Raw genomic sequence first — 14,599 nt, forward strand, 5'->3', positions numbered from 1 at the left:
TAACTATCTGTCTGCTTCCCATGCCTGCAGCTTAATTATCACATAGTTTTCTCAACTGTTGTTTTCTTTAAAAACAAGAGATTTAAGTGAATGTTAACTATGTGACAAGTTTGAGGAATCCATCTTTCTCTAATAAGGTGGTTTTGAGCCAAAATCTGACAGAAGCATGCTCTTCTTAAAGACCCATTTCATCCCAAATTAAAGACTTTGCTTGAAGTGCTGTGACTTGAGGGATGATTCATTGTATGTGACAAAGAGGACGAATCCTTGCTTTAAGGAAGAATTCAGCATGACTGTCGCTGTGGCTAACACCCCTGTAACACAGAGTTTCTGTCCAAGGCTGTGCTCTAGCTGTGACCACAGCTCTGATTGCACCAATATGGACTTACCGAGCTTCATCCAAGAGTTTGGCTGCATTCGAGCCCTTTCAGAGCATCGCTTCAGGTAGTTTGTGAACTGAACAGCAAAGTTTCAGTTATCCTCATGTAAGAGAGGCTCATCTCCTCATCTTGAGAATTTAAGACAACTTTTTTGATTAAGGTACAAGTGGTTAGTTGCACCTGAACTTCTATGTCTCCTGAAATGCATCGGGGTCCTTCAGGAGGAGAGCTGCTTGTAGAACGGTAGGATATATTTTGTCTGCCATGATATCTTTGTGACTCTTGGTTTTTGGCTTGCTAATTTCCACAGTTTTGGCAGGAGGCAGCAGAGATCAAAGTACGTCCTGTACTTGCTCAGAACAGGAACCTCTAAATAACTGTGCAGATTGGATTAAGGACTGCTCGTACCGTGATGATTATACCACCGCGAACTCCGGTGTCTCATCTGTATAGCATGCTTTCCCACTGAATAAATTTGGTTTTTGTTTGTGAGTTGCCCTCACAATTACAGACAACGCTGTAAGAATTTCTCCTTGTATCTCTGCAGCTGTGCAGCAGATGGAAAGCCTGCTCTGAAAGTGTCCGATACATCCTGGGGAGGAGTGTGACAGTTTTCTTCAGGATAGTCAAAGCAACTCTGTGACTGGGACCTGTCATTGCCTTTCTGAGAATTTCCCTGCCACCCTCCAAATATTAACAAAAATATAACACAATCTTAACAATAAACTTGGGCAGCTCTTGCAGAGTTGTGCTGTGCTGCGGGGGAACTTGGAAAGTTTCATCTGCCAGAGTTGTTCCGATATGGTTGGGGATTTTTCCATCCTCCCAGCCTCGCCAGGCCAGCAGGGTCGGGCCAGGTCAGGCTCCTCTGGCTGGTGGCAGCATCCAGTACCGACTGTCCCCAAGCGGTGGCTCTGCTGGGTGCAGTGCTGCTGGGCAGCAGGGATCCTGCCCAAAGTGGTGATACCGCCGTCGGCCCTTCTAGGGAGACAGAGGGATGGATGCGCTCGGTGTTTGTCCATATTTCAACGGTGGTTACTCAACCCTGGCTAAAACACCCGTCGACCCCTCGCTTCGATTCCTAGAAGTGCCGCTCCCCTGCGCATCTCCAGCAGTCGCTTTTCTGCTGGTGGAAGTGGGAACTGTGCTCTTCTATATACCTCTGTCAGCCTGTGTTAACCCAGGGTTATGTTGAAGTTCGCCTTTGTCTTTTTTTCCAGTGGTATTTGAAAGGCATTAATGTAGGTAACAGTTAGTGTTTCTTTGTAATCTGAAAATACATGGACACCCTCTGAGGTAACGGGCAGTATATTTAGTAAATGCAAACCGCCCACCTTTTTGCCTTTTTTTTTTTCCCTTTTAAGTCCTACTGGGAGGGCTGACAGGCTTGAAGAGACTTCAGCTTGTGGCAAAAAGCTAGTGATGGGCTAGCGATCTTCTGGCCTACTTCTCCGTCCAGTGTTGTCTGCGCTGTGCCCTTTGGTCGTGGCTGTGCCTGTGCAAATGTGTCCCTGTCAGGCATGTTCTGCAGTTTTAGGAATGCTGAGCTACACATGGCCGTTTGTTCTGTCTCTTGACAACGTGCGTATTTGGTACTGGGTTTGGGGATGTTCCTCTAATCCGAGCTGCCCTGTTTTACAGGGTACAGGGTAAGAATTTGCCCTTTCCGGTTAGCTGCATAGGAATCTTCTCAGCTTATTAATGCATTTAACCGGTGATTTTTATGGCTGTACATGCTCCCGTCTTGCATTTGTTTCAGGTGGTCCATGAATCCAAGCTGCTACTGCCAGGGTTGCGCTGCTCTTTTCGCAACATGGGCGAGAGGACTCAGCCTGTCAGGGACATCTCAAAAGCAGTCTCTGAGGCAGGGCTGGTGACAATCTCGGAAGGGCCATTAGTCATGGCAGGGCAGAGATGCTCATTGCACGTTGCAGGACAACCTGATTGCACCAGCTTTTGGTCTGTGCTTCCGAGACGGAAGAAAGCAAGCCCCGAGCATGGGACTGTACTCCTGAATGACTTTCATGGAGAGATGCTGATGGAAAGTCAGGTTCCTCCTTCCCCCTTCTGTCTTGTGAGAGTTGAAAACTCACAGCTAAGAAGGTACGTTTTGAGATGCCAGCACCTGAGTGCTGTGGCAGGGGAGCTCTGACAGTCAATTGCTCACGTGGCCGAACCTGTGAACACTGTAAGTAACAAACACACCTGCAATAACAGCTGGCTGGGGAGAACAGGCTTGCCAAGCAGGAATTGCATGCCCGTACGTTGCCTGTGACAAGAAGCATGCTGGTGTGGCAGTCACATATGATGCTTTTCCGTGATCTCACAGATACTGTTTGACTGCAAAGGAAGGCTCAAGGTGCTGCAGAGATCTGCGGTTTACCTTCTTGGACAAGGAGGAAGTTGGTTCTCCTCTAATGATGTGATTCTCGGTGGAATCACTGCCCTCAGTATTATTTTTAGATGACCGCTGTAGTCTCTGCAGTGGCTTGTGGAACTGTCACGGGGCGCTTTGCAGGAGGCTTGCTGGATGCAAAGGGAGGTGACGTATGCAGGCTGAACCATTAAATGCCGGTGTGGCCGATGTTCCCTGGCATGCTGTATCCAGAACACCACCTGCAAAAAGAAAGGAGAGAGTTTATTTTGTGTGAAGGCAGCGTGTGGTGAGCTGGTTTGCAGGCCGCCTCCGTTGAGCTACTGTCCATCCACCCGGCATCACCCAAGGATGGTCCAAAACAGCAATAGAAAAAAGGATGTGAGAGCTGAATTGTGCCAGAGATGTAGATGTAGTGTCCCAATTCTTCCTTCTTACCAAGCACTTTTACGCCAGCACATTGTAAAACAAATCCAACCACTGACAGTGCACTGGCAGCTTGCTAGCAAGTGACTGCTTCAGCGGGGAAGAAATCCCCAGTGCATCAGGGGACAGAGCTTTTGCAGTTTAAAATGCTGCTGGCCTCTTGCTGCTAAAGGTTTGCAGAGGTGTAGAGGAGTATGGGGAGCAGCTACCAGTACTGACAAGCTGTAGGGTGCTGGGTTTAGGGAAGGAGAACAGGGACCTTTCATTTTCTCGTGGAGGTTCAAGACCTCAGGATCCTGAATGCAGTCCTTAGGACTAGCATAGGAAAGAATTTGCCTAAAGAAAGGAAAGATCTGCTAGCAGTAAAGAAAAGGATTCTCCCTCCTTCTTTCTTTTTTAGTCTTCTGCGTTACTGTGAGATAGAAGTTTGTACTATGGACTAGATGATCTCAAAGGTCCCTTCCAACCTAGACAATTCTACTTTTAGTGGCGATGTGTTTTTATTTCATCTCTGGTTCTGGTGTGCACAAGGCAGCGATAGAAATTCCAGAGGCAACTCAAGAGCAGGGATCCACAATTTTTTGAGATCTGGGAGGGATCATGTTCAAAGCAAAAACTAACTTTATCTTGACTCTACTCGAGGCTGAGGGAGCCTGTCAAGATACTGATTTGCCAAAAGTCCTGAGGTGAGACAGAGAGTGACTTCACCCAGGAAAATGGATTTTGTTGATGCAAAGAAGATAGTTCACGGAAGGAGGTGAGCTTTATGCAGTTACCAGTTTCTGTCTCCCCATTAATTAATTTTGAAGCCACTGGCTAACTTGAACCAGATTTGATAGGAAGAGATCTCAGAGGCATAAGATTTCAACAGAATTCCTGAAAACAGATAGGCACAGAGAGACCTTAAAAAAGAATGGGGAGGCATCACTGAGCGAGAAGCTACAGTTGCAAGCTTATTAAACACTGGGAAATTTGCAAGTCCATGATTGACTGACTTGATATGTGCTATAGCTTCTGGAAAACTTCAATTGGAGCTCACAGTTTGCTAGCCCGCGAAGTCAGTCAGCCTTGTGGAACAAATTGATGGGAGGTCAGCTTTACGGAGCTCCGGTGGTTACGGAACTACTTTTTATTTTTCTTTTTCATCTCCTGCTGGCTGAGCAGCAAATTGAAGGGGAAAAGGCTGATAAGCTGTAGAGACAGTTATGAAGAGTGTGTTTTGCCAGAAATCTCGCCAGCCATCTCGAGCTTTCCCTGTGTAAAAGGTGTCGAGCGTTGCCTGTTGGAAGTGGGGAGGAAACTCAAACATTAATGGGATGCCAGCAGACGGTGCAGAGGCTTTTTAGTGAGCAGAACTGATTTGCTCTTTTCTCTCGTGTTCTAGCACAGACAGATCTGACCAGCAGGTCAAGTACTGTTGTCCACAAGAGAATTTTTTTATTTTATTTTATTTTTTTACTTGATACGGAACTGGAGCTCATAATCAAGACAGTGTGGGATAACGCTGTCTGTCAAACAATGGTGTAATTGTGGCAGCCACACCAGAAACCTGATACGGAAAGAGTGCAAAATATGCAGAAATACTTGCCCTTGCGGAGCTCTGTATTCCTGACCCTTTGTAATAAGTTTCTTATTTGTTAAAACTGTATCGGTAGTTGCATGCTTGTTTTTAAATAAACACCTCTTTCTCTGTGTGGGATCCTCGTTAAATCCCAGTTGGTGGATGATGGCCAACAGGAAGCCACGGCAGCTGTACGTCTTCAGCCTCAAGCAGAAGATCGGGCCGTTTTGTTGCGTAAAACGGTGGCAGCTGTCCCACTAGTTGTGGGCAGGGAATCCATGCCATGGAGCTAGAAACCTGTTGCAAAAGCACCTTTTAGAGCTCTCTGGTTGAGCTAAACAGGAATTGGGAGCGAGCGGTGTGAAATGAGGGTGGCTGGGGTCTGAGCTAGGAGGTAGGGGACGGGCTGGAAGAGGTGGTGGGCATTGTACGGGGGTGTTGTAAGGACTGGACAAAACCTTTGAGGAAGGTAATGTATCTTCAAGGCCGTGATACTGGGCTGACTTCATCTCATCCTGTGTATCAACTGTAATTGTGTTGGGAGAATTACCAAAAGTGCTCCCCCCAAGCCCTTCCTGGGGGGAGGAGGAAAGTCTTTTCTTCAGATACGATCTGAAGGACTTTTATTCTCTGCTTGGAAAGCATTTAATGCAGGTACCCGAATGCATGTGAATGTCATGACTTGAGTCTGGCTCTCTTGTGTGATGAATTCCTCCTTTCCTTACTGGTTGTCTCGTTTGTTCGTTTGCAGACTGCTTTTCAAGCCGTGAATGCTGAAGAGGAGGAGGAGGGTTGCACATGTGTTGCGTGGTCTTCAAATTACCTTGTCGTTTTGACTTCTGTCTTTTTTAGAAGAAGCCAACTTCACAAACAGCTTGCATTTGACTCTCCAGTCTCCTGTGATCTGAAGCTTAGATAAAGCAGGCTTGCAGACTTCTGTCGGGGCTGATTGTCTCCGTTTACTGACACTTAGCACTTGGGCTCCAATGATGCCTGTCTTAAATTGCAGTGTCAAAAATAAGAGCTCTTAATTTATTTTGCTCTCATTTTCCTAGCTGTATTGTTTTCTCTTTGTCTTATTGTTTTGCTCTTTTTTCCTACCGATCTTATTAGGAAATTTTTGCATCTCATATACTTGATTATTAAATATAGGTCTTATGTTTGTGGCTCATTGTTTTATTGAGTTTCTTACCTTTTTTTTTTTTCTTTACTCTGCCCTTATATCCCTGTCCTTCCCAGGTCTTGCCAGAGTACGTGACCGTCCGTACTAAACGACCAGAGAGCGGTTAGGCTATGGAAAGCAGAGTCGGGAGTTTTCTTCTCCTCCGACCTGTTTTATGCCCTTAGGCCTGTCCTTTCACTGCAAAGTCCCAGGATCATCCTGCCATTAAAAGGTGAATTCAGGAAGTCTGGGGTGATTTTGCTCTTTGTAGTATTGTTTTCCGTTCTGAAACCTGTGGTCTGCTTTCTCTGGAAGAAGTAGCTGAAGAAGTGGTCGTATTATTTTCAGCAAGTTATGTATTTATTGAGAAGCATTCTGCCAGGAAAACTTTAGGTTATGGGACTAGACAAATCTGTTGTTGCCTTATTTCACCCTTGCTGGTGTGCAGCTCTTCTTGCTATGATCCTACTCTAAGAGATTTTAGAAGCACGACCAAGGGATTATATATATTCAGTGTGTCCTAATAAAACAGGACTAAATTTGTGTATGTAAGCAGTGAACATTTTGGCTTTGGCTTGGAAACGTAGAGGAGATCTTCAAGGAAGGAACACAGCACTAGACAAGATGTTCAGAGTGGTCTAGCTGGGTCTTGTGCCCACTTGCATCTTGATCTTGTTGAAGCAAGCAAATGGAGGATGTATTTGTGTCCACAAAACCGTGTGCCTTGCATGAGTATCATCTGAAGGCTGGGTGGGCTGCCGCTGTTGATGTAGCCATTACCATGCCGTTAAGACAGAAAAAAGTGAATTTTACAAATCTGGAAACCTTAAGTTCTAGTGGCATTCTACAAGTTGAGACAGACTCTTAAATGAACGACCCTAGATTTTGTTTGTTTGTGTCCTTGCTGTGAGAGCTCTTTTTATCACAAGCTCTTCTCTCGCACAGGCACTGCCTGCTAACAGTTCTTCTGAAGGCACTTCCCTTTCCTTCAGGACAGGGTGCAAGGTAAAACTTGTTTATGCTTTTAACTAATGTCTTTAATTGAAGAAATAGGCTTTAAAAGTAGTGCTCTTATCTGGTTCAACCCATTAACTTGCTTGGTTTTCTGTGCTTCTGTGTCTGGGGGCTTTTTCCCTGCCCTGACAGCCGGCATCTCGCGTGTTCTACAGCGGTGAGGGCTCTTGAGGGTGAAGTGTCTTGATAGTTCACATAACCTGAAGGATTAGTGGGAAGGTAAAAGATTTAAAAACAACAAAAAAAATACAGTTTTCAAAGGAAATTTATTGGGTTTAGTTGTTGGTGGGATTTTTTGAGGGTGAATTTAAAAATATTATCGAGAGTAATGATTTTTAAAAGCCACAGTGTACTCTTGAGTCTTTCCTTTGACACACTGGTGCTTTTTGCAGGAGCTCTTCAGTCCTGACCCTGGCTTACCACATGATATTAAGCAAGTAATTTTGCATTTCTTATCTAAAATAAGGACATTAAATGGTGAATGTACTATGAACCGTGGGGTTTTTTTGTAGCAAAATAGTGGGAGATTGTGTAGTACCAGATGTATGAATACTCTGTAATTTCCCTCTTCAGCTGGAGGCCTGGATGAGAGTCTTCAGGTCTAAATTATTAATTGTTAACTGAGAAACTCCTGGTTTTCTTCTGCAAGGTTTCGGTCCAAAGGTTTTCAATGCCCTCAAGTGCTATGGTCAAACTTTACCTAATTGTTGAGATACATTTTTATTGTTCTTGGCTTCTTCTGTACTTGAGTGGGGACTGTTCTTCTATTTGTCTGGAAAGCATTACTGTAAATAATCAGACACACAAGGATCAAGCTTTTGTGCACCTCACAAATTGCATGTGCTGTGTTTGCTGCATAGAAAATGAATAGTCCGAGCAAAAGCTTTTCCTTCTTTGCAACTCTAAGTTAATTGGTTCTGTAGTGAAGTCAAGAAGTTTAAATTCTTGTATCATATTCCCCCTTGGAGGCAAAAGCACGCAGAGATGCAGACGTGGGACTAAACCAGCAGGTTCAGTGAGCAGAGCTGTGAGATGAGAGCAAGCCTGCTGAAATGAAAATACCGAATCCAAAAAGAGTGTACAGAACCCAAACTGGCAGCGCAGACTGTTTTGATAGCTGCATTTTGGCTTGAAAAATCCTCACATGCCTACAAGTCTGTTTTCTAGACCTTTGAGCCGCGTATCAAGATCTTTGGATGGCTGTGAACCGTGAGAGCCTGCCATGCGTACCTTGGGGCATGAAGGGGAGAGGGAGCCCGGAGCAGGTTGCCAGCAGGTCCTCTCCATTGCGGGATGGCCTTGGGCTGGACAGGGGGAGTTGGCTTCCAAAAGCCCCTGAGACGCGGACGTCAGCACGCAAGCTTGCCTTGCTTTCTTTGGCAGCGGGGAATTTGACTACCCAGCTGCTGGGAAGGCTCAGACATCTGGTTTAAGTTCTTTACGGGATGGGAAGCTTTTTATAATATCCAACCTTTCCGCAAAGAGTAAGATGATCTGATGTGTCTAAGGAGGACATTTTATATTTGTACACTAAAAAGACATCCTCCATTTCCAAACAAGCACGTGTCTTGCATCTCTTGTTATTTTACATTGCACTTTTCATTTAGGTGATAAAATGAACCTTCTAGTTTGACTTCCTAGTTCTTAACCTGCCTCTGTCCCCAAGTGCTTGGCCTTTCCATACAGCAGAAGCCTCTCAGATAATTCTCATGTCCTTCTGCCAAGAGGGAGCAGGGTACTTCTGCGTGGGAGGTGAGTGTTCATCCTTGCATTTGTTGCCCTCATTAAAGTGAGAGGTTGTTCAGTTTGTGTCAATAACACCTTTGATCCTCTTATTTAAATTAGATAGTGGGTGTCTTGCAGAAAAGACCTCTTTAAAGCGCCTTGCGAGGTTATGCTGCTGCATGATTGTTAATAAAAGTTCGTAAAACCATACTGGACTGGATACTCTGAATAATTTCCCAAGTACAGTTCTTCCTATTGTAGTCTGCAGCAAACACGATTTATTCTCAGCTGATTGGCCTCATCTGGACTTGTGCCTGTGTAAGTAGCAGCTGAAATCAGTGGTCTGAACACTAATCTGCAAGTCGCAGACAGTAGGTTATTATTTAGTGAGAATGCTCCCCAAGTCTCTTGCTGCAGCGTTTTCATTGAAAAGGTCACTTCCGTGAGTTCGTGCGCAGCTGAATTTAATGTTCTTTCTCAGCAAGGCAGGCCACACTGGAGAGTGCATAATTACAATAAATACAACTTTGTTCTCAGCTGAAAAACCCATCTGAAATAAATTTTTCCAGCCCTTCCAAGAAACGCTTTTAGTAAGATAAATAAAAGCAATTCTTGCAGATTTCACATTCATTCAGCAGGAATGTTGGTGGGTGTAGGGTGCCTCCACTTAAGTCACTCATCGCTGTGCCTTCTGGGCTCTATCAGCTTGGGTATTCAATAGCTGGCTGAGGCTTGCATTTACAAATTGGGTTTCTCGCAAACCAATTAAAACCAACTTCATTATTTCTTCCTTGGTTTGAATCCTGGTTGTTGCTTTGAGTACAATTGGTCTTAACAGCAAGTTGAGTTCGGCTCTTAACTTGGGCAAACTTTAACCAATGCTTTGATAGGTGCATCTGTTTCTAGGGACGTGCGTGTATTTATACAAGTTTTTGTGGCTTTTTTTTTTTCTGGTTGGCACTTCTTTGTACGCAAAGTAGATGTGTTTTCTTCTGTCTTCTATTTCGCAACACTGGAAATACTGAAAAAGTCTCTGCCTAAATACAGAAGGAAGGCTAAGAGAAGGTTTTGTTTTCCCTGAACTTATAAGTACTTAGAAAAAAATAAAATAAAAAGAAATCCCCCCATCTTTCAAGAGACTGAGCAGAGTGTGAAATTCCCTAATTTTCTTTTCTTTTTATTTTCTTTACCAAGTATAGCCAAGAGACTTTACTAGTTGATCAGGATCTTGCGTGCTGGTGGGAGGTGAATCTTTGTGAAGTTTCTCTGGGTCCGTGAGCAGGTCTGGTTACCTCTGAGGTTTCAGAGGGGCTCTGCAAGGTGATGGTGAGTGTCTGCTCTTTCCCTGCAGAGCCCATAGAAAACCAGTTCCCAGTCTTCTCCACTCATACGTCTTGCTTGAAACTGCCACGACCCTGGGTTTGGGAAGTACCTAGTAATATCGTAGGGTTGTTTTTTGCTGCAGAGTCACTCTTTTGCAGGGCTCTGCTGGAATCTGTGAGGCCACAGGGGAGAAAAGACTGGCATGGTAATGTCAATGGTAAATTAAAGATAACGGAGCCATTCTGCTCTTGCAGTGAATTTGGACGGCCCCGTGCTGTTCTGCCTGGCATGAAGAACTGCACGTAAGTTGTGGCACCCTAGTATCTATCTTGTCCTATTTTCACTTTGGTGAGAGGGAGGTGTGGAGGCCTTTCTAAAGGAAAGAAGAGCCTGATGTGTCTGGGCAGAGAGAAAGTAGAGGGAGGTCACTGAAATCTGACCACTCAGACTTCATTAAATGGAAGTGATAGTCCTGGGCCTGGGGAGGAGGGGTGGAAACTCATTTCTATTTCCATTCATGGGCTGTGCGCTAGGTTAGATATTCATCTCTCAAAGACTCGATATCTCTTCAAGCCCCAGTGGGTTTCCATTGACACTGGAGAATGATCAAAGGGAGAATATGCTCTCTCTCATTGGATTGTTGGTTTGGACCTTATGGTCACGTTCCATATCGATCGGGAGCAGGTTTCATCAGCACGTAGATCATGACAGTCTGCCTTTTCTTCTCAAGGCATTCTTTTCTCTCCTTGCTAGTCTCCTTTGTTCCTGCCACCCCCTTCCTTTTCCTGATGCAAGTCTTTGTGTTCTCTTTATTTTATCTGCTGAAGTGATCAGGAGTTGAATACTTGGTACTTGCTAATGAAGTTTCTTTGGCAGCAAGAGGGCCAGGGAAGCTCACTTAAACTAATTGTTGTTTTAGGATCTCTCTAGGCCTCCTGACCCTATGTGCAGACATGGCTTATTTTTGAAAGATTGTCTTGAGTTCGAAAATCAGCTCTTGTCCTAAAACAAAAATACACATTCATCAAAACCTGAATTTCATGTGGGTTGTGTAAACGTGTAATTTGGGTTAGGTCTGGTCATTGGAAAATATGCGATGCTGTTGTCCAGGAAGTTAGAGTGCAAGAAACGTGGGGAACTTCAGAAAGTCGCATTAACTGTGTCTCCTTGGAGAATTGCCTCAGAAATCCTGACCTCTGCATTTCTGCCATGTGCTTTATATGACGCTAGCAAAGACGGTCACTTGGAGCGGTCGCAACATTCTTTTATACATGTGTTTGCGTGACATTATGAACTGTGGGAAGAATTAATGCCGTGCTTCCCAAACTGCTTCCCAGGGACTCTCCCTTTGCCCCCGCGTGTGGCACGTGAGCCACCGCTCTGACCCACAAGCACCGTCTGCTTTGGTCCATGCCCTGTTTCCTGTGGTCAGATCACACGAACCTTTTGCTAGGGGTCCGTGCACTTGAATTCCTGGAGGTGATGGCTGGGGTGCTCTCTGGCACCTCTTCTCCTTGCATGTAAGGTTTTAGGCTGACTTGGGTACCATGTTGCTTATCCCCATCCACCAAGGTTTCCTCCGTGAGACATTAGTTTTACTCTCCTCTTTATCAACCCCAACAAGGGTTGTTGTTTAACTGTTGCTCAATATTTTCAACATGATCTTGGGATGACTGCGAATTCCTTCAACCCCTTGTTTTGTTTTAGGATTCCTAATCCCATTTTCTATGACTAAGTTCAGTTGCGTGGTTTCCACGGCGAGGATTAGGGTTTACTGCTGTAGGTACGTCATTCTGCCTTTGAAGCTGCTTGCTCATGCTTTCCTTGGCAAGCTCCAGCAGACACGCTTAGCAACAATAGAGATCGTATCTTTTTGAAGCTGCAAAAGGGTTAATCAGAAGCATGTTGATGAAACCAGGTTGCTTACCCTTTCAGGCTTTTACTGTGATGTCTCTGGAAGATTTATCACCTGCCTTTGTAATTTATATTACGTTTTTCTTTCCTTTCTTGAAGCTATTTTAACACCATGTTTGATACTGGTAAAATTAACTATGATAAGCAACTTTTCTTGGCAGGCCCTAAATTGCACACCTCTTGGATGCAAACTGGAGAACGTGACTGTCTTCATGTGGATGGCATAAGATTTTTTTTTGCCTGGTAGGTTCAGGGTGGTTGAATGAGCATAGGGCATCTGAAGTACATCTGTAGCTTCAAAACAAATCCAACAAAAGGACTCGCATCCCCCAGGCAGGCAAATGGCTCTAGAGAAAAGGCATCTGTACAAACAGCTTTTTTGTAGGAATGGTCACGTTGTAGTTGAGTTTACTTCTGTGTGCAGGAAGAGGGGCTGATGGCTATTCAAGGGCGTTATTATTTTCATCAGGGAGATTAAAGGTATTGCTATTGATGAGGAGATTTCTTTGTGTGGAGGCTCTCCAATGAAACGGAGCACCTGCGTGTAAGCAGTACTTCTTTAAAAATGTTAAACAGGATCTACCCTCTGATGGGAATTGTTAATTGTGCTTTTGGCCCTATCTGCCTCACAGCAGATGTACCATTGTGAAATTTTTACAACCTAATAAAATATTAGAGCATGCTTCACTTCAGGAGGAACCCTGATGGCTGCTTTCAGCTAATGCCTCTTTGAAATCAGGTGAGAAACATGTGCTTGCTTCATTGGGACTTACACCTACTTCTGCTGGCAGAGTACCGGGAATGTTGATGGAAGGTTCATAGATTGCAAAGAGCCAGAATAGTTCTGGTAGGGTAAATGGTAGATACCGGCATATTTGGTTCAATGCAGTGGATGCGCGGATCATGAAAACCTTAGTTTTTAATACATCGACTCAAAGTGGAGGTATTTGTGGTTTCGATCCAAATGCATCTTGATTTTAGTGCCTTTTTAAAGACACGAAGGAGACTTTTTGGACTTGCTGTGTTCACCCCAGTCTAGTAGGGAATGTTGAGCTGTGCCAGCTGTGACTTTTATGGTACATGCTTGTAATATAAGGATCTTCCAGAAACTCACAGGAATCTGGTGTCTGTTCCTTGTATTTTCTTGTTTGTTAAAATTGCACAAATTTAGAATATTTTTATTTCTGAAGATTTCATTTAGCTAACATTTTTTTTTTCTTCCCAGGAAGTATCGTCTCCTGGGATTTAAATATTTGCTGATGCAAATCTCTGTGATCACAGATACTTAAAGAACTATGGAGTGTCACATCATTTGGTCACCAGTTCGAATCTAGTCCATTTTTATACTCCTAATGCCTTTCATCAGGATTTATTAGTTGCTTAAACTAAAACCAGAGCATTTGTTATTCAGAATTATGGATTCAAGTGGAGAATAAAGACGAGAAGGAGGTCTTTCTATAGCACAAAATCCTGTTTGACTTGTGTCGGTGTCCGTATATGCTTGTCAGCGTACATGGTGCTTTACGAGAGTAAAGGTAGCATCTTCTCAGAGGAACGTGTGGTTTGCTGCATCGGATGTAATGCAGAAAGGCGACCTCACTCAGCAGAGAAGTGTATGCATTAGTCAAGTCTGGTATTTTTTGGTGTGCTTTTGGTGGACTTTTAAACAGCAAGAGCCTTTGAAGAAAGTACAGGAGGACATAGACTGGGAAGAGAAAGAGATTCTGTTATTGGAAATGCAACGTGAGAGTGTTTTGAATAGCAACTGAAACGTTTTTAGAGGAAGTACTTCTCAAATGCTTTCAGGCAGCTGCTCTTCTAAAGAATGATGGTTGGTTGGGGTTTTTTTATTTCTTATTTCTTCCAGCATTCACATCAGGATCTTTGTATAAAACTTCACTTCTAAATCTGACCTCTAATCTCAGGTTTCTGGTCAAGAGGTGTGGACTTCAGTTTAGAGTAAAATTTGTCCATTTCCCAGACTGTAGAGAGTTTGAAATGGTTCAGTTGAGCCACGTGATCTTTTGCTGCTTCATGGTACCTCCTTGTCGATTCATTGTTCTAAAGTTGGGAAATCCTTGCAATCTCTTTGAGATGTGTTGGGATATGGAAAGCCTTGCGAATCCCTGCAGTCAGGGGCTGACCTCTTGCGTGCTGGGATCTGCCTGCAACTGCCTCTTGCTTCCAACCTTTGCCTCGATGTTTCCTGAGCGCTCTCTGGCTTGTTTCAGGGACCAGCTTGGCAGCGTATCAGGAATCAATAGCTGGAGTCCTTCAGGAAAGAAGCTGAAGATGCTGAAGTATGAATTCTGGTGTCCTGGTTGTTAGAATCTGTTAGCAGAGACGTCAAGATATGAAGAAGAGAGATGTGAAAGCCGGTACAAGTGTTCTCTTTCTTTGTGCTCCTGAGTTGAGAAATTAGGATTGCCGTGCATCTCGTGCCATGGGAGATTACTGGTGACTTATGTCAGTATTTGGAGGCACAAAAAATATTTGTGAGGTGTGGAGGAAGGAAAAAAAGATATTTAATGGCATTAAGAAAAAAAACAAACCAACCCAAAGCCAAATGCCTGTAGAACTTGAGTTATCACTGTTGGCATTGTGTCACGGGGATTCCAGTCCTGTGAGTCTTAAAAATAGGTTTTCATATGTGTGCACTCTATAAAGTCTTCTGTCATGTGGAGTTCTGATTTCTTGGCACTTTGGGAGAAATTATGAGA

General features: G+C 44.1%; 1 protein-coding gene across 2 annotated transcripts in view; it reads left to right on the forward strand.

The window, feature by feature from the left end:
- Positions 1–14,599, forward strand: part of WBP1L (WW domain binding protein 1 like) — a 62,836-nt gene that overhangs the window by 3,269 nt on the left and 44,968 nt on the right. The window contains exon 2 of one of the 2 annotated variants that reach the window (XM_074158967.1): positions 5,523–5,532. The exons of the other annotated variant lie outside the window; for it this stretch is intronic. Within the exon in view, the coding sequence (XP_074015068.1) occupies positions 5,523–5,532 (10 nt within the window). The remainder of the gene's footprint in view (positions 1–5,522; positions 5,533–14,599) is intronic. 2 annotated transcript variants of the gene reach the window in all.

The sequence above is a fragment of the Numenius arquata genome, chromosome 15 (assembly GCF_964106895.1).
Source record: "Numenius arquata chromosome 15, bNumArq3.hap1.1, whole genome shotgun sequence".
Taxonomy (NCBI): Eukaryota; Metazoa; Chordata; class Aves; order Charadriiformes; family Scolopacidae; genus Numenius; species Numenius arquata.